At 38.2% G+C, this 19,435-nt stretch overlaps 2 protein-coding genes across 2 annotated transcripts; one reads left to right on the forward strand and one right to left on the reverse strand.

The window, feature by feature from the left end:
• Positions 1–361: 361 nt before the first annotated feature.
• gucy2ca (guanylate cyclase 2Ca) lies at positions 362–14,745 on the forward strand. The gene is made up of 27 exons (XM_062438597.1): positions 362–865; positions 2,041–2,153; positions 2,778–2,845; positions 2,932–3,153; positions 3,249–3,370; positions 3,857–3,956; positions 4,085–4,196; positions 4,294–4,438; positions 5,310–5,395; positions 5,554–5,671; positions 5,874–5,955; positions 6,263–6,356; positions 7,540–7,602; positions 7,729–7,800; positions 8,259–8,363; positions 9,328–9,414; positions 9,654–9,786; positions 9,889–10,026; positions 10,258–10,346; positions 10,443–10,534; positions 10,915–11,073; positions 11,994–12,186; positions 12,281–12,455; positions 13,141–13,239; positions 13,374–13,468; positions 13,605–13,681; positions 13,843–14,745. Exons 1-27 carry the CDS (start codon positions 670–672, stop codon positions 14,039–14,041), a joined length of 3,234 nt encoding a protein of 1,077 aa, XP_062294581.1. The 5' UTR covers positions 362–669; the 3' UTR covers positions 14,042–14,745.
• A 673-nt stretch (positions 14,746–15,418) lies between these two features.
• On the reverse strand, positions 15,419–18,908 carry LOC134000203 (uncharacterized). Its single transcript, XM_062439541.1, has 3 exons — positions 18,786–18,908; positions 18,051–18,233; positions 15,419–15,793 (listed from the first exon to the last, which is right to left on the reverse strand). Exons 1-3 carry the CDS (start codon positions 18,886–18,888, stop codon positions 15,471–15,473), a joined length of 609 nt encoding a protein of 202 aa, XP_062295525.1. The 5' UTR covers positions 18,889–18,908; the 3' UTR covers positions 15,419–15,470.
• Positions 18,909–19,435: the final 527 nt, after the last annotated feature.

Below are 19,435 nucleotides of genomic sequence, written 5' to 3' on the forward strand. Positions count from 1 at the left end.
TTAATCAGTTTTTGTCAGATAAACTGCCAGCAAAGTTACTGGTATTTAAAACATTTACAGGTTACAAGTTACAAACTGGACATTGCAGAAATTGACTTTTGTGAATAATCTTGATGATGTCATGTGAAGGCCAGCCTAAACCATGTGTTTACAAACAGGATGAATTATGATCTTAGGAAGTTTTTATGTGAGGACTTAGTCCAGATGGAGTGTGGGAGTCTTTCCTGCTTTGCCTTCCCTCTGACTGGTGCATGACTGTCACCTAACAGTTGTTCATTAACACATGAAGGACAGGTGGACGGATTATTGATCTCAGGCTTTCAATAGAGGAACAACAGGTGTGAGGACGACTATACTTGTCTTTAAGCCACATTTTCTTTTGGTTTTGGTCAAGCTCCCAGACAAAAGCCTGTTGATTGATATTTTTGCTAATCTGGTTGCTGGAGAGGAAATTACGAGACAAAACCAGTGATTTCTGCCGAGTCATTGTGGAGCCCTGTTCACTTTTGTTTTTGGATTTATGTCATCGATGGAGATAATCTGCTCAGGACCACGAACGTAAAACCCAAATTCAACTTTCTGCTTATCTGGAATAGAGCTATATATTTTTGACATGTAGAAACTTTGGACAAGATACAGTTTTTTTGAGAGAAAAAGGAACATCTCAAGATGTACCGCTCACATATTGTACTTTACCTGGGAATGTTGATCATGGCGGTGGCTGGTAACAAGGTGCTGGAAGACTGTCTGAACTCCAAAAAGGAATACAACATGAATGTTGTGCTGCTGGAAGACACACTTACAGAAGTGAAATGGGCGGTAGAAGAAGCAATCAAAGAGGACAACCAGGAGAACATTAATAATGGTATAGACTGATAGCTCCTAAATAAGGCTGAATGGATGATGATCATTTGATACAATGTGCATAAAATGCTTTATAGCTTCCAATATGAATGTTTTAAAAACATGATCTAAATTTATGAGGTAAGTGATATGGTTCCTTTTATTCAAGTAAGGTATCAACAGATGTGTTGTAAATCAACAGAGGTGTATTATAGGAGGAAGTCAATAGCAGCCCCTAAAGTTAAGAAGCCTGGTAATGAATGTAGTTTCTCATATTGTTGAGAAAGAAAATGTTTAACAACAGCTGTTGTACAAATTGAAGAAAATGTTGAGGATGATAATACATTAAAATGTAACTTATATAAAATTTAGATAAGTAAAATAGAATTTTAAAATGGATTTGTAAACATAATTTATCAATACACTTTCAAATTCAGTGCAACAATTTATTTGTCAAAGTGTTGTCTTCATTTAAAGACAGTGTGCCAGGAGCAATTCCAATTCCAGCATATTCTAAATGTGGAGGGCAGGCAGGGACACAGGGCTGAGTAGTGTTGACATGGAGTGATCTTTACCAATGCACACTTCCTGAAAAAATCCTAAATTCAGGAACTCTTTGATGTATAAATTATTGGGACTGGCATTGAATGTTTGACGAGACATTCAATGCTAATTTTGGTACTTGACAAGTTTCAATACTCAGCACTATGGACACATTGTTGTTGGTACCAACAAAGTATTGAGATTTGCAGGACATAGAGAAAACCTCTGATTACAGTACATGCAGTGGTTAATACACTTTAAAAACTTCAGTCTTTTTGTCTTATTCACACAATGTATCTTTTGTATTAAGAACTTGTAGAAATAGAAAATGAGACTTGTTGGAGCTGTTATCTGACCATTAATGACCATCTCAGAGGTCCTGACCTTCTCACCTCTGAACAAACCGAATGAAAGATTCTTAGATATACTGGTGGCTGGCTCACTAGCTAAAAAGATATACCATGTTAAGTAAACATGCTGTTCTTATCTTGCTGCCACTGTAAAAGTAATATTTTTCCTTTTTTGTGGGTGAAATCAAAAGCAAAAATTCTACTGGTGGGTGTTCAAGTCAGTCTAATCTAATATTAACCATTCAAACAGATTAATGAGTTCATTTTTATATTAATAACACTTATCTTCTTTCTATGACTCAAGGTTTAAACTTCACTCTGAGGGCTACCTACACTGGGTTCAACACCACTGTGTACAACCGGCAGGGCTGCGCGAGCAGCACCTGTGAGGGAGTGGCAATACTCAAGATGTTGCATGTAAGTATGGTCAAATGATGTCATAAAGAAGTTCCCTTTTTTGTAGTTGATCAGTCTATGAAATCACAAGTACATGTCTACTCATCCATGACAGAATGGTTATCATAGCAAACTTTAATGTAAAATTATAAATGAGTCATATGTAAATGATCTAAAAAATCAATATTGCTGTCAGGTTTTGCTGTCAGTGCTTCACAGTCAACTGCTACTCAGTAGAGTCACCATTTTGCACCAAAAATACCACTTCTGCAGGGGTTCCCATCATGGTAGTAGAAAGCTGAGATGCAAATATATCAATCAGTGGACCACAATGCAGTGCAGTTACAGAATAATGTATATTGACCTCCCAGTAGATGCACTCGTTAGGCTTGATATGACAGTCATTCTGCTAATGCTCGTACTTCCCCACCACAGCAGGGATTGATGAAATGGATTCTGGGAAATGTAGGAGATTGCGAGCCAGAGCAAAAATAGACAGTATTAGTTTAAATTGTATTACTTAATCATGAAATAACTGCCTTAATGCACTGGAATAACATCTTTATTACAAATTTTTTTTAAATGAGTATATTACCTGGACCTTGTCAATGGCTATGATGACAGAATATTTGCATCTTTCTGCAGCGTGAAAATAAAGTTGGATGTGTCATGCTGGGGCCTTCCTGCACTTATGCCACCTTCCAGTTAGTAGAGTGAGTATGACTCCAACTCTCTTTAATCAATTACCACTTCATAGCTTACTGATCTTTGATTTGTCACTCCTTGTTATCTGCCTCAGTGATTATATTGGCCTGAGCCTGAGCATTCCCATCATCTCTGCCGGGAGCTTTGGTCTCTCTTGTGACTACAAGCCCAAATTGACGCGAATACTGCCTCCGGCACGCAAGATCACAGACCTTCTCCTGAACTTTATGAAGGAAAAACTGCCTTTTAAGGATAAATGGAATCAGGTCTATGTCTACAAGAACTTCAGTGTAACTGCATCTGAAGACTGTTTCTGGTGAGACAACACAAACTGCAGGTGACCTGTGAAGCAGAAATGAAATGTCCAATGCGTGCTTCCGTTCTTGTTTGATCTCCTTGCTTACGCCACAGGTATATCAATGCACTGGAAGCCCCCTCTGCCAGGTTTGCCTCAGGGACAGACAGAGAGATGCTGCGTGGGGAGGAAGAGCTATTCCAAACCCTCAAGCCTGCTAAAACAAGACACAGCAACAGTGGGTATTTCTTTGTGAGATACAATGTTCATAGCGCTTCATCCTCAGCTGTTGACCAACCAAATGTCTATGTTGACCTGAAAAAAATAATCTAATATCTCCACTAGATATAAACTAATGTCTAATTGGAACAGAATCACAACAGGTGTTAGTGACGTGGCAAAATATCAGTATGTTTGTGAGCTTCATGTGATCCCTTAATATTTCAGCCTAAACTTTACTTTGTGTTTAGTGCAATAAGAAATGTAACTTTCAAATGCAACTCTAGTGTTAGTCTGGTCATTTTTACTCTGGTAGAACATCATCATCATCATCTGACCACTTTTTGTTGTGAAATATAGACGAAAACACTTTGGGTGATTTTAATATACAATACATGCTGTGGTTCTGAAAGTGGATCCGTACCAAACTTGTGTTAAATGATGCCTACAGTAAGGTTGAAATATTTTACCTTCAGGTTGAGTGAAACTAATTTATTTATCTCAGTTATCATCCTATGTGGGAGAGTCGATGACATTGTTTCCATCAAGAGGAATGCGACCAACATTGACAAGGAAATCATGTTCATTCTCCTCGATATCAACAAGTAAGACTGGCCCTAATTTTTGCCATTTTGTCTATACACTGATTACCATGAAATTTCAGTCAATGGAGAAACCAAATGAATGTGTAGAAATAATGCTGTCCAAAATGACACTGTTTTCCTTCCACCAGCCCTGATTATTATGTCAAAAAAACATCCAATAAGGATATGCAGGATGTCCTGGTGGTCACACTTCCACAGAGCAACTATAGCACTGGATTAAGCTCATCATACAACGGCACGGTGAGCTGCAACCTAAACACCCAACAAGACTGTGTAGGGAAACATCTCTTGTGTAACTCTTGATCTCTTCCTCTCTGTCTTTCAATCTAATGGGCAGATTAATGACCATGTGGCTGGATATCATGACGGGGCTCTGCTGTTTGGCCAAACGCTCAGGAACTGGCTACTCGGTCAGCGACGTGACACAGTACCCCCTGAAGTGCCTCTGAATTATAACCCATTTGCAAATGCTTCCATTTACGGTATGTATGATAAGTAATGATTTGCGGTTAGCAACTCATTGGGAGGCAGAATTACAATGAAGTAATTTTTATCAGAATATATAACACAATATAATATATAAGATTTTAAATTGTTTTCCTATCCTCCATGAAAATAGTACCCTACTGTAGTATATTATGAAAGCTTACCTCAGTTTACAGAGAGTGTGCTTTAGATAGCTTATCTATGACTGTGAACATTTACACCATTGTTTTATGATTAGTTTTATTGTTGCATGGTAAGACAGCTAAGAGTTGCACTTCCGTACATGGACGCTCCAACCTTTGAAATTTGCCTTGGCAGCCTCCATTAACGTGACAGGTTGCAGGTCTGCCGTTGTGAAGTAGTTTAATAGCAAAGCTTATTATGTAACACAACCTCAAACACATTTACAATCTCTGGTGTCCCTAAAGTCATCTTCTGTATGTAACTGATTGCTTTGTGTACAGTAGCACTAATCATTTAATCATTTTAGTCATTTTTCAAGTAAAAATTGCAGTTGATCTCTATCTTCTCAATTATGAGGATTTGCTGTTCTTTCTTTCTCTTACATCACACTAAACTATACACCTCTATGTTTTGGATGATTGATCAGACAAAAAGAGCTACTTGAAAAGATCAGTTTGGAAATTGTGATGGCTATTTGTCACCATTGTCTGACTTTTAATTGATCATACATGTTGTTACTAATTAAGTCACAGTGTCATTTCATAAGCCTTTTTCATTATTATAACTGTAAATCATTGCAAAGACATAAAGGTCACAGATGTAATGTTATTGTGTTTTCCAAGAAATTTTAAATGCTTTCTTGGTACTGTATGGTTTGCTTATATGTGTGTTTGCTGCGAGCAGGTTGGGGAGGATACTATCAGCTCGATGAGTATGGTGACAGAGATGCTAACTTCTCTTTGATGTACACATCAACTATAACTGGCAAGGTGAGACTACTGTCCATTCATCTGTTACCACAGTCACAATTTGAGCCATACATTTTTGTTTGGTTTTATTTTTGTAGCCGAACTTCCTCTGCTTTGCTTTAAGGAGTCAGTACAAAGGTGAATATTTGTTTTTAATCTTTGCCTCTGTTTCTGCTCAGTATGAAACCCTGTTAGAGTTTGACACAACGAAAAATAAATCTACGGTGAAGGATGAAAACCCCGCTCTGCCCTGGAGAGATAATCGCCTCCCTGATGATGTGCCAGAAGATTTAGATGGTAGTACACACACACACACACACACACACACACACACACACACACACACACACACACACACACACACACACACACACACACACACACACACACACACACACACACACACACACACACACACACACACACACACACACAAAGATGGTGAAATGTAATAGTCTATATTCGAGGTAAAGCTTAATGACACTGTATCTGTTTCCAGGCTTTGATACACAGGATATTATTGTCATCGTTCTGAGTCTCAGCGTTGTCGTGGTGACGGCCATTGCTCTCATCTTCTACAGGTAAACAGCACAGACACATTTCACAGCTGTAGGCATGTTGCATCAATCAAGCTGACTTTGACTAGACAAAGCATTGCACACTGCATTCAGACAAGAAGAAGATGGACTTCCGCTTCCTCTGACTAGAGTGTAAATTGTCAGTGATGAAAGGATTTTGACGCTGGAGCAACAAATCAAAAAACTGAGAAACACCAAAGCATCAGCCTTTCCTCCGAATTTATTTTGGTCACATAAGAAAACTGTAATAGGATGTGATGTGAGAGAGATGTGAGAATCTAATGTATGTATTTACTTTATATCTCAATAGGCAGAACAGGAAAGAGCGTGATATGCAGAAAAAGTGGTCCCACATCGACCCGCACCTGATTGGCCCGCTGGATGAGAAGGAGGTCTCTCTGAAGGTAAACAGCAATTAACTTTTTCTGTATCTTAGATTATATCTACAAGCTTGAGCTGATAAAGAAGCCAACTGCACAGAATCAGATAAGGCTTCCTACACTGTTAGAAATGTTCCTGTAAAAACAGTAAACAACTGGCAGCAGGGTTGCCATTATGTTACTGTAAAATTCTCATTTTTTTACTGTCGCTAAAGTTGACAGTTTTGTACTGTTAATGAAAAATACAGCATGGACTGTTTTTAAAATTACTTTCACAATATTTTACCGTTAACCTACGTGTTTAAAAATACATTGTCAATCACAAAATCTACAGTATAATCACAACAAAATGTGCTTTGTGAATCAAGAACAGAGCTAAATCACTGATTTTTCATCATGTAATTACAATGTGAGAGAAAAAAAATCCACAGCTTCTTATTGCACTTTACTTTTTATTTTCATAAACTGCACATGCAGGACAATTGCATGTTGAAACAAGTGCAAACAAAACCAAAAAATACTGAGCCTTCTCTCTCAAAACCTTTGGCTTTTTGCTAAAAATGGTGCAATACATGGCACTTAGGCTCAGAAATATTGACATGCTATATCACCTTTTTTGACTTTTTTGATGTAATATATTGAAAAATATAAACCAGGTGACCAAAACATAACAGATTAGTGGAGTACCCAAAGTTACAGACAGTTCAGCTACATCATACATACATACGTTACAACAAAACTCTCATACATGTGTGCCCCTCATATCCACTTTTCGTAATGTGGACTATGAACATAAACATCCCAAGAAAAATATCCCAAGTCTTGAACTCAACCTGTAGCATTCAAACACTTGTGTAGGTTCAGAAACAGAACACAATTGCCCTTTACCCTATATCATGTAACATCTCAATATACTGAATATATTGTCCAGCATTAAATCAGTGGCACAAATAATAAAGAAAAAGTTCATTTAACAAAAAATGTTCTGATATCAAATGACGTGAGAACACAAATTCAGATGAGAAGGAACGAGAGCATGAAATTTAGCAAGTGATGTGAGATGAGGTTTTATAAGGTTGATATAAGATAAGAGATGACATGATATAAAGTGAGAGTAGATGAAATAGAAGAAGTTAGTGGAAGGTAGGTATAATAAAACTGTGATACTCAGATCAGTTATATTATATATCGTGTGTGTGTTTAACAGATCGATGAAGATAAGAGGAAGGACAGCACATACTTCAATCATCGAGGTCGCTATGACAAGAAGGTAATAGCAAATCCAACTTCCGAAAATCAATATTTAATCATAAAAAGAATAAAAAGAAAGAGGCGATCATGTCGGGAACCTTTTCACTCTGTGTTTGAGTGTGTCCTGTTTCTTTGTATTCTTCAGCCGGTCATCTTGAAGGAGCTCAAGCAAACAGACGGAGACTTCACAGAGGACCAGAGGATCGAGCTTAACACTGTGAGACTCTTCTGTGTTATGTTCTTGCTGTCTGCTGTGTAGTTTTTAAGGTAGTTTTCATAGGTGGAGCTCCTGTTTTCTTCCCTCTTTCAGCTCCACTTTCAATTTTCTTTCTTGTCCAATTTACACATGCATCTCCAAGCTAAGTGATGTCAGGTTGTTTGCACACAAAGACATTCATCTTCATGCCAGTTATTAATAGATTTTGTGGTTTGTCTTTAAAACATGAGAAGAAAGTAAATGACTGAACACTTTCCTCTCTTTTATGTAAATCATACATTATTTTCAACACAACAACATCTCTGGTTAAGGAAAACACCTACTTGTCAGATGTCATGTAGCCTAATAAATGTTAAGATAGTAGGATAAGTGTGTTGTCAATGTCCAACCCGGTTTTTAAGCATTTCTGACTAACCTCCTCGACACCTCCCCCTCTCCTCCGTGTCTTCATGTTTCAGCTGATGCGCATCGATTACTACAACTTGACCAAGTTCTACGGCACAGTGAAGTTTGAGTATGGTGTGTTTGGCGTGTTTGAGCTGTGTCAGAGGGGCTCTCTCAGGGTAAGAGCAGACCATCGCTCACACAGTCCCACCGTCCTTTTGCTTTCCCTGCACAAGTTGTGGTCACATAGTTACATAGAACACACACACACACACACACACACACACACACACACACACACACACACACACACACACACACACACACACACACACACACACACACACACACACACACACACACACACGCCCATCACCAGTTTACTGGTTCGAAGTCTGAAATGTGTCCCCGAAAGTAGGCCAAGTCACACACCCACTGATACACACATCTAGCATGTAAGCAGTACTCTGTAAAATAGCACAAGGGAATTTAATGTAATCCACTAATATTTTGCCATTAACGTTTTATAATTTCAATTTAATTCAACCTTAAATTTTTTGATTTTTAAAAAAAAACTCATATTGATGAGTTCTTCTGACTTGAAACCTTTCGACATGAAATGATGAGTTGAATGAATGAACTGCTGCAAGCTCACTTAACTCATTAAATTAAATTTATGAACATGATCAGAATGTCCACAGGTTTCCCAGCATGCACTTTTTGTTAAAATTCTATTTTTTGTAGTGTGAAGGAAACACACATGATGGAAACTTGCTGTGTGACTTTAATACATATCAAAATAAATCACGGTTGTTTCTTTTCATAATGATAAAAATACGCTTACCATGGTGAAAGTATTGATTTCACTCCCTGTCACTGAGGTTGCTGTGTGTTGCGTGTTTCTTTACCCTGACTCTACAAAGATAGCAGCAATTAACTTAAATTGAGGAAAATACAAAATCCACTAAATGAAGGCAATCTGCAATATTTAGTCAGAATAACTTTTAATGGGGTTAAAAGAGCTTTTTGTATTGATTGACTTAGTCTAAAATATTATGGCAGCCTTTAATTATCTTTGTAAATTGAAACAACAAGTTACATTTAACAGTATATAAACTTTTCAATTTGTGTTTTGTTTTTCAGTACATCTTGAATGACTGGATCTCCTACCCAGAAGAAACCTTCATGGACATGGAGTTTAAGATATCAGTCATGTATGACATAGCAAAGGTATTTTTTATATATTGTATGTATTTTTAGTGCACTTTATTCTCATTAATTCATTAAGCTACATTTTGTGGAAGACCAAAGTGAGCAACCAAGTTACTACTCTGTCACAGTAATGCCTTTATTTCTATTATTTATTTTTAACTGTGCCTGTGTCATTTATTTATATATATTAATGTAGCAGGATTTTCCTAATGCACCAACCTGTTCACTACAGTTCTCCTGCTTTATATCCTCTACAGGGCATGTCTTATCTCCACTCCAGTAACATTGCGGTTCACGGTCGCCTCAAATCCACCAACTGTGTGGTCGACAACCGCATGGTGGTCAAGATCACTGACTTTGGCTGCCACACCATCCTGAGACCAGGCAGAGGTGAGTTTTTCATAATCAGTGAGGTTGATTATTGATCTTACAATATCAGTGGCACAGGCTTCTGTCCTCTCATCTTATCCTCAACTTCATCCTCATCCTCAGACTTGTGGACCGCCCCGGAGCATCTCCGTGTAGGTGGAGTGTCTCAAAAAGGCGATGTCTACAGCTATGCCATCATCGCCCATGAGATCATTATGAGGCAGGCCCCGTTCTATACACAGTGCTGCTCTGACCCCAGTGGTAGGTCTGGATTATTTGGCACACCAGTATGCTTTTATCTATTTGATCAATTGTGTGTGTGTGTGTGTGTGGGGGGGCTTTTTGTATGAATAATTAATTCCTTTAGAAAGCTGGATTGTTTTTGTGTGTACATGGATGTATTAAGACAAAAATCATTCACTTCAGTACAAGATATTTTAGATGGATCATCCTCAGCTATGTCCTGTTCACATCATTTATCTCAATGTTCAGAAAAGCTCTACAGGGTGCAGTTTCCCAGTCAGGGGGCCATCTTCAGACCTGACCTCAACTTTGAAAGGGCATCAGAGAGAGAAATAGAGGTAAAAACATACATCAAACACAGAGCTTTAAGGCTTATAAGTAAAGTCTTGAAGAGTTAAATAAATATGGGAATGTGTTTGTGTGTTTGCATACAGTTGTACACGCTGATAAAGAACTGCTGGGATGAAGATCCAGAAAGAAGGCCAGATTTTAAGAGAATAGAGTTAAGTCTGGGTAAGATTTTCAGGTACGTCATCACCACATGTTCATTTAGAGTGACTTTCAAATAATCACATAATACTCTATATGGCTATATAGGATGTCATGTTAAACAAGGACAGGACCTTCACTAACTGTTACCACAATCTAAAATTCTAGTCTAAAATGTGTCATTTGAAGCTTGAATAAAATATCACTGTATACTGTAGCATGCATTTTTCCACAAATTGGAACTATGAGTTCTAGCCTAAACCATGACAACAAGAACAAAGACAAAAGTTCACAAAAGTGTGGGGACAAGAGTGTTCACATACTGTTGCTCTATTCTCTTTAATTATGAGTAATTACAGTAATTTAATGTTATAAAAAGTGATAGGACAGTAATATAATATTTTTTCTCTCTAACAGTAACCTGCACAATCAAGACACTGAGACGTACATGGACAACCTGATCCGTCGCCTGCAGATGTACTCCAGGACTCTGGAGCGTCTGGTGGAGGAGAGAACCTCTTTATACAAAGCTGAGAGGGACAGAGCTGATCGCCTCAACTTTATGCTACTTCCTGGGTAAGTTTGTACTTTAGTTGCTACTGCTGATAGACTGCAGACAGTTGCTGAAGGCAGAAACATGTTTAAAGCTGATATGATTAATATTTGTGACTTACTGTAATGCAAAATGGGTTGCTCGTACTTGCTTACCCACAGAGATAAATCTGTGCTTTCCCTCAACTCTATGAAGCCTTTTTCTATTGGATCATTGTTTTTTGGCCCACAAACTCTGCTGTCATGAGCATCATATTCAGCAGCAGCAGGGAGATATTTGATCAGGAAAGACCTACTGCACACTACCTACCCCACACCAGATGACAGAAAGACAAAGTGACTAGCTGATGAACATAGAGGAGCTAAATTTAGCTGCGAAATAGCCACCTCAGGAGAAGGTGGAGACCAAAAACAGAGGGAAAAGGATAGTGAATTGTAGACTTACATTCATCAGAGGCCCAGAAACTATTTGCCAACCAGTTCACCATAAAAAAAAATTAATAAAATAATATAGCAAAAAGTGGCCATGACAAAGACATTTAATGCTTTAAATTTTTCTCTGTAGCTTTGGTTTTTTTCCCATGTATTTCTGTTTTAATTGTGTCATTTTCTCTCTATTTTTATTTACTGTCTTGTTTCTTGTGTATTTATGATATTTTATTAAAGGAGGCATTTTGAAAGAGGATATTGTAGGAATTTTTCCACCCTCTAAGCAAAAATATTTAGTATGTACTGCAATATACAGTATGCACTCATGTATTTTATGATTCAAAACAATCTTCATTTCTCCCACTATAAAGAGGTCACAAGCACCTGACCTTGCTCAGTGCAAAATTGCATTTGCATGTGCTTATACTTGTCTTATTACCTAAGCACACATATAATTGACAGCAATTTGAATGTAATTTGAAACCAAGAATTTCTCTCCTCCTGTGTCTCCTCAGTCCGGTGGTGCGTTCACTTAAGGAGACCGGCAGAGTGAAGCCAGAGCTGTTTGAGGAGGTGACCATCTATTTCAGCGACATTGTGGGATTCACCACCCTCTGCTATTACAGCACCCCTATGGAGGTGGTCGACATGCTCAACAACATCTACAAGAACTTTGACAGCATCCTTGATCATCATGATGTCTACAAGGTACCTTTGTGATGCTTCTGCTGTGTGTCTTGTTGTATGTCATGTAAAACACAGATGTTTTTATTAATAAGGCGTATCATGAATTATCTCTCAGGTCGAAACAATAGGGGATGCATATATGGTTGCCTCAGGTTTGCCCAAACGCAACGGTGACAGGCATGCAGTGGACATCGCCCACATGGCGCTGGACATCCTGGCATTTGTAGGGACCTTTGAGCTGCAGCACCTGCCTGGCATCCCTCTGTGGATCCGTATTGGCGTTCATTCAGGTAACAGAAATCAACAGCTTTCCTATTGATTTTGTTTTATTTAATGTGATCTTGTCCCTAACCTTCCCTTAAAAAAATGTATTACTGTATTTTAAGGCAATATAAATGCATTATGCTTCCTGTTACTTTGTGCAGTGTTTCCATATTTCAAATAGTGGTGGCAAATACAAAGATGACTCAAAAGTATAAATGAATATATAAAAAGAGTAAGACATTTAGAAATATTAACAAAAACATACCAAAGTATATCACTATGTTCTCTTATAATTTTTCTAGCTAATTTTTCCTGTTTTATCGGCTCATTTTCTTTACTATCTAGAGAATATAGAGGAGCACAGAACTCAGCAACTGATGGGAGTGTTGAGATACTGTTTGTAAGAGTGGTTAAAAATAATCAGTCAGTGGTAATAATGCACTGTTACCATGCCAACTACTTCATTGCAATATAAAAGGTAAAGACGAAAGTAGAAGGAGGCTTATAACTCAGTTTCTCTTCTTGCTTGTCCTAATGTGACATCTAGTGGTTGAATAGTATAAATGGTTAGTCCAGGATAAATCAGACAACCTCAAACATGTCTGTTAACATTACCATCTATGATAAAAAATGATTATACATGTTTTGTGCAGAATATGGAAAAAAGATTTAGACTCTAAGACTTCTATATTTGTGTGTATTTGCGAGTAGGACCGTGTGCAGCAGGAGTGGTGGGGAATAAGATGCCTCGCTACTGTCTTTTTGGAGATACAGTCAACACCACCTCACGCATGGAGTCCACGGGCCTGCGTAAGAGACTGCACAACACACACACACACACACACACACACACACACAAAGAGAGATTTTTACCACGGTCATAATATCGGAACTTTAGGTCCAGCTTGGTTTGCCTCTGATTCTTTCTCATGTTGTCTCTCCAGCTCTGAGAATTCATGTCAGTCAGTCCACCATCAACATCCTGCAGAGGACAGACTGTAAGTTTGAGTATGAAAAGAGAGGAGAGACGTACCTGAAGGTGAGCTGGGTTTGCTTTGGCTTTTATGTGCTTATTCATCTAGGTATTAACATCAGATTTACAGATAGTAGTTACTACCTTACCTATGTGTGTGTATGTGTGTCTGTGTGTGTGTCCATCTGTGCCTCAACCACAGGGTAAAGGCAAAGAGATGACATACTGGTTAACAGGGGTGACTGGGGGAAAATACAACCTGCCAACACCACCAACAGCGTGAGTAAAACGGTCCGGTCTAGATCCAAACACTTAAAAAGAAGTCACATTTTTTGATGCATGATCAGTAGGCTATCTTAATAATGATATTAATAAAATATATGAGCTCATTTGAATATTGCCTACCTTAATCCAAAATAATCCCTGTGCCACTATCTCAGGGAGAATTTCCAGCGGCTCCAGCAAGACCTGGCTGAGATGATCGTGTCCAGTCTAGAGAAGCGTGGAAATGGTAGCGACAGCTTCAGAAAGAGGAAGACGTTGTCGACCAAAATCCGACCCAACAGCAGTCTGCAGAGGGACAGCCCGCCAGAGTACTTCCACCTGGCTGTCACCGACGACCCCAGTACCTACCTGTGATCACAGAGGAGCTTTTCATACCATTTCAGCCAAGAATTAGTCTGTGCCTATCTGAATAGGCACAGCTGGAGTTCTTTGGACAATAGTTGGAGTGAAAGTGGAGCAACATTGAAACAAGGAGGTATATTAAAAATGAGACTCCTGTGTTGATGACAGGCACCTGATGTCCATTCTACATTCACTCCCCCTCAAGAAATACCGTCCCTCTGTCACATAGAGTAGAATGAACAATTTGCACTTTTAATTTGTCTAGAATCCAACTTTAGATGTTGTTATATATCCTTCAAAATGTTTCATGGACTTCGTTGACGTAGAAAAAGTGTTAATAATAAGCCCTTCTACTTTTAAACCCCAACATTTACTGCTATAGAAAGGTGGAATATTTTCAACTGAAAGTCAGTATGCTGCTGTGCTACAATGTAAATTATTACATTTAACTTAATAATGGGAATTTAAAAATTAACTTGACCAAACAATAAAATGTGTAATTTGCAGAGTGTATAGTGGATCTTTGTGAACAGGACACCACTTTTTAACAAGAGATAATCTATGAGGTGTTTATCAGTTGCTGTTTATGCTATTTTGATACCAAAGGGGGCACCAAAGTCAGAAGAAGAAAAAAAAACAACAACTTCAAACTGTGGCTTTAAATTGCACTTGGAATGTTTTTTTGTGTGGGTTTGTCCTTTATGATTTTTTAAAAAATAAAATAAAAATGCCTTTTTGTCATTTGTAAGAACATACATGGCAGCCTTTGTCTACTCCCACACTGTAATTAGTCACACATTACATGGATTTTAGTGTGAAATTACTACTTTGAGATCTATTAATACAACTTAATACACTTTATAAATCATTTCCCAGTGTTTTATGTTCATCTGAGATGAAGCCAAACAGTGAGGGAAGATATTGATATTGAATTTGCTTGACGTGACTTTAAACAGTTCTCCATTTATATTTATATGCTGATTGCAGAAAGCACATTATTTATTATAAAGAAATATTGACAAAATTATTCACCACATAAATCAGCTTTTCTGCTGTAAATACAATGAAACTATATCCAAGTACTTGTTATAATACATTGATCTCTCTCACAAAACAACAATGCTACATTGTTTTCAGAACATTAGACATCTTTGTTTTTTGTGATTTATTGAATGATTGAAAATATGTCAGTTTCTTTGTTTATGCTTTGCAGTAAAATACACAACATTATTCAAAATCTTACATTGGACACCAATTTACACCATAACAGAAAAGTAATAAAACAGCTGTAAAAAAAACAGTCCAGTATTATTTAAAACCATAAAAAACATGGTAGATAATGAAGATATCCAAAATTTGGATTAGAAAACATTACATGCAATGGAAGAACAGTTTTTAATAGCACACACGCACGTGCATGCAAGCACACACCCACATAGCCCTACATAGTTTTAGTTGTAACTAAGGCAGTGCCACCCAGCTCTGTGGCAGGAAGTGGGATCCTGTGCTCTCTCATCGTGCTGCATGTAAGCAGCCCTCCAACCCCCTCTGTCCCAGCATGCCTTGCAGGGCCCCTGCAAGCGGTGAAGCCCTCCTCCCACTTTGAGCTTGTTTGGTCCCCAAGGTGCAGGTGAGCACAGGGTGCAGGGTTCCCCGCTGCTCTCTGCAACGTCTCTGCCTGACAGTTTCTCTCTGAAGGCATCGGGCAGATTTTGATGGGTGGCTCTGTTTTCTGAAGAGGCTCCTGTCCAGGCTCTGCGTCTTCTGCAACACAAAAGAGTCACTGATTATTCAAATAACAATTAAATAAACATTTGAATTTAATATATTGTGTAATAGGATCTCCTTGTCAAGAAAATCATACTTCAGATATAAAAGAAAATTCTATTAATTTATCTGTTAAAACTAATTATCACCTCGCCCACTCCAAAAAAAACCCAACAAAACTAAGTAAACACACCAAATACATCACTGTGCATTGTAGCCTAACTGCACTCTGCACCTACGTTTACTTATACATACTGTTTAACAAGACAAAGGTTTACAGCCATGCTGGTGACTCTCTCAGGCTGATGGTAATGTCATTCATTTGGTAGGTATTTGGTCATAAAGCAAAGCATTGAAGAAATGAATGAAATGTTTGACCTGGTCATCAGGATTCATTGTCTGGACACCATGAATGCCTCTTAAAACTTTAATGGCAAATTGTGTCCATATTCATTGCACACAGACAATGTAGCCATTGTGTGTGACTTTGTTGAGCATCTGACTTCTCATCTAGCTCCAACCTCTAGTCAAATCTATATTCTGTCCAATACTTACGTTAACAACCAAGCTGTAGGCTATGTACGCCCACTTCAGCTCCTCATAGGACTATATAGAAACCTGTCTTCAGATATTACAATGTTTTTAAAATGAAAATATTTTCCAGTGGGTGTGTGTGAAAGTAAAACAGACTTCCTGTTTCCTCAGGGCAACAATATGTATTAGAGGTTTTCTTATCATTCATTAATTTATAGTACAATTATAAGCCTATATAGCCTCCTTGTTTGTTTGTGTCATTTTGTAATATTTCTGTCTGATGGTGAGGGAAGAGTGGCAACAGCTACACAATGGATGATTTCCTTTTAAGGCCAAATTGTTTTTATATTGAACCATAAAACATTAAGAGAATGTTGAGTGTGTTGTAACCAAAATGATGATGTGAAAATTACGTTTAAATGTTGCAAGATGAGCATCATGCTTCAGTATTACATCACATGTTAAACAATTATGTTTCACAACAACTAAGCGGGCAAAGCTGAATACCTCCACCCTGCTAATCTAGTTTTTTACATTCCTGGCTGCATTGTGGATAAAGGTCTATTGACAGTTTACTCAGTGAGGACAAAGGCTTGCAGAGCATCTTCCTGTTGATGAAGTGAATCTAGCTTCTCCTTTGCTCTAAGATTTATTTGCATTTAATTCAGTTGGGTCAAGGCTGCAATCCATTAAATCAAGTAGTGCACATGTTGTAATTAGCATATTTATCATAGAATGCACACAAGTGTGCAAGGTTTCAGTCTAATCTAGCCTTTCACTAGAACAATATCCATCCAAATGAGTTGCTGTATATAAAGGCAGGCTGATAACATGACTATCAGGGTTGTTTTTCAGCTTTAGGAGGTTTTATGGATATAAGATGATCTATTCCTGTCCAGCCGCCCTGACTCTAAAATAAAGTGCAAAAATTCTGCTGTTAGTGTCTCCCTGCGTGGCTTTTTGTCAGTTTACGTGTTTTCAAGGTTGTGTGGAGACCTTGTCCTCCTGCCTAACCAACGGATGTGTGTTGAAACCAGAATAGCTGGTAAGAGAGCGGGGCTGACCCCTGGGACCCCTGAGAAGAAGAGAACAGAAACTGTGGAGTTTCTAGTGTGATGAACGTCACACTTCATCACTTGCCCGCCTGCAACCCAGCTTCCTCCACACGGCTCTCAGACGCCAGCTCTGCATGCCAGATCCCCCTCTTACAGTAAAAGAAATGCCCACTACCCCATGAACACTTTAAAAAGCTGCACGTTGCCTTAATGTAAAAAAAAAAAAAAAAAAAGAAAAGAAAATTGCAGAGGGAAGATTTAATCCCAGACATTAAAGATCAAATAATGTTTGTGAAATCCGACACATTACAGTATTTTATATGTGTACTGTATTATTTCAGTAGCTCCTTCAATAAGGAGAGTTAAACCAGTTTAGTGGCCAATATTCTTAAATATATATCTTATTTCATGCAAAATATGTTCAGCTTGTCGATGTTTTCCCAAAATTAGCCTCTTGTAGAAGCTTCTGAGACAGCATTTAAATCATTATGCAACTTTCAAACTGTGCAGTAAAATGAAGGTTATTAGAAATACTTGCTGCTGAGGATTCTGGGATATGTTGGCTTTTAGGTGGAGAATAATTTCCCTCGCATTTGAACCGAATAAGATAAAATTGAACAGATATATTAATATATATATGAATCAATAGTATCTACCCTTATTACCTGAGGTGCTGCTGTTCCTGGTATGTTGTCTGTATATAACAAACCAGAGAACCAGGGCCACGATGGAGCCCACAGTGGCCAGCCCCACAAAGATCCACAGAGCCGGACTGAGCATCATCATTGGGTTGGCCTGGACGGTGGCAGTTGTGGGTCTCTGCTGGACCATGACAGCTGGGTGCAGGTCTGATGGGAGAAGACTGTTTAACTTACTCAACAGAAACAGTTTACAGTCTCAACAGCTGTAAATCCCGGTGTTACTATAGAGGATGTGAGCACAAGCTGGGTTTAAAAGCACCGTGAATAGTGTCAAGGGCTAAAACCACATTAGTCAAATCTAAGGCAGTTTAAATGACACATTTAGAAATAATACATAAAGTGTTTATCAAAGATGAGCAGATTTATTTATTTTAACGCAGTAGCTTCAACAGACAAATTAATAATGTAGTTTTTTGACTGATTGGTGTATAGATTTTAACATTAGATACTGTACACAGGTAATGTAATCTGTAATCTCTTTAATGCTTTGTACTATAGACCGTAAAATAAATACTAGCAGGTGAAGTGGGAAACACATTTCTGAAGGTTTAAATAGCAAGGGAAAAAAATCAAATCAACAAGTGAAACTAGTTAGAAAATCAATTAAGACCAAACAAGTTATTTTACACTTTGACTCCCTTCTTTTGTGTCCCTTCTCAGGACACATATTAAAAATCTCTAGGCTCATTAAAAACTCACCTGTTGATGGTTTAGGCTCAGATGTGGTTTTTACTGTGCTGGAAACACAGTCGTTGACGAGGTGGTCCCACTTTCTGCCAGCACGACAGTCCTTCTTGGCCATATCTGGAAGAAGGGTGAGCAATGTGGAGATCTGTTGCTCTGCTTCCCTCCACTAAACTGTTTTGTGACACAAGCCAAAAAAAAACCCCCCAACAAGTAGTTGAAAACAGATAGCTGTGAGACACAGAGGAGGGACGTGACGGGAGAATTTATGAAATAAATGCAGAGTGCCAAACAGATGTTTCAGTTCCTCCATTTCATAGGAAAGGGTGAATCACTACATGTGTCCCTGAGGGGCAAAGCGACAGAGAGAACTCGCTGTATTTCTATCTCAAAAACACAGAGGTCCTGACTGCAAACTTCTTAGTTTAAATTACAGATGTGAATGTCGAAAAATTTGGACAGAAACAATACTGAAATCATGAAAACAGTTTTTAAGATTAGCAACATGACTGCTGATCAGAGTTATTTTCTCCATCTTTAATTCAGTTATGACACCAAAGGCTATTAAAATATCATATTTCCGTCTACTGTATAATACATCACAGCCATAGTTATATAGATGGTTTCATTAATTGCATGCTAACATGCGGTAGCTGAGGGTCTTC

This window comes from Scomber scombrus, chromosome 18 (assembly GCF_963691925.1).
Source record: "Scomber scombrus chromosome 18, fScoSco1.1, whole genome shotgun sequence".
NCBI classification, from domain to species: domain Eukaryota; kingdom Metazoa; phylum Chordata; class Actinopteri; order Scombriformes; family Scombridae; genus Scomber; species Scomber scombrus.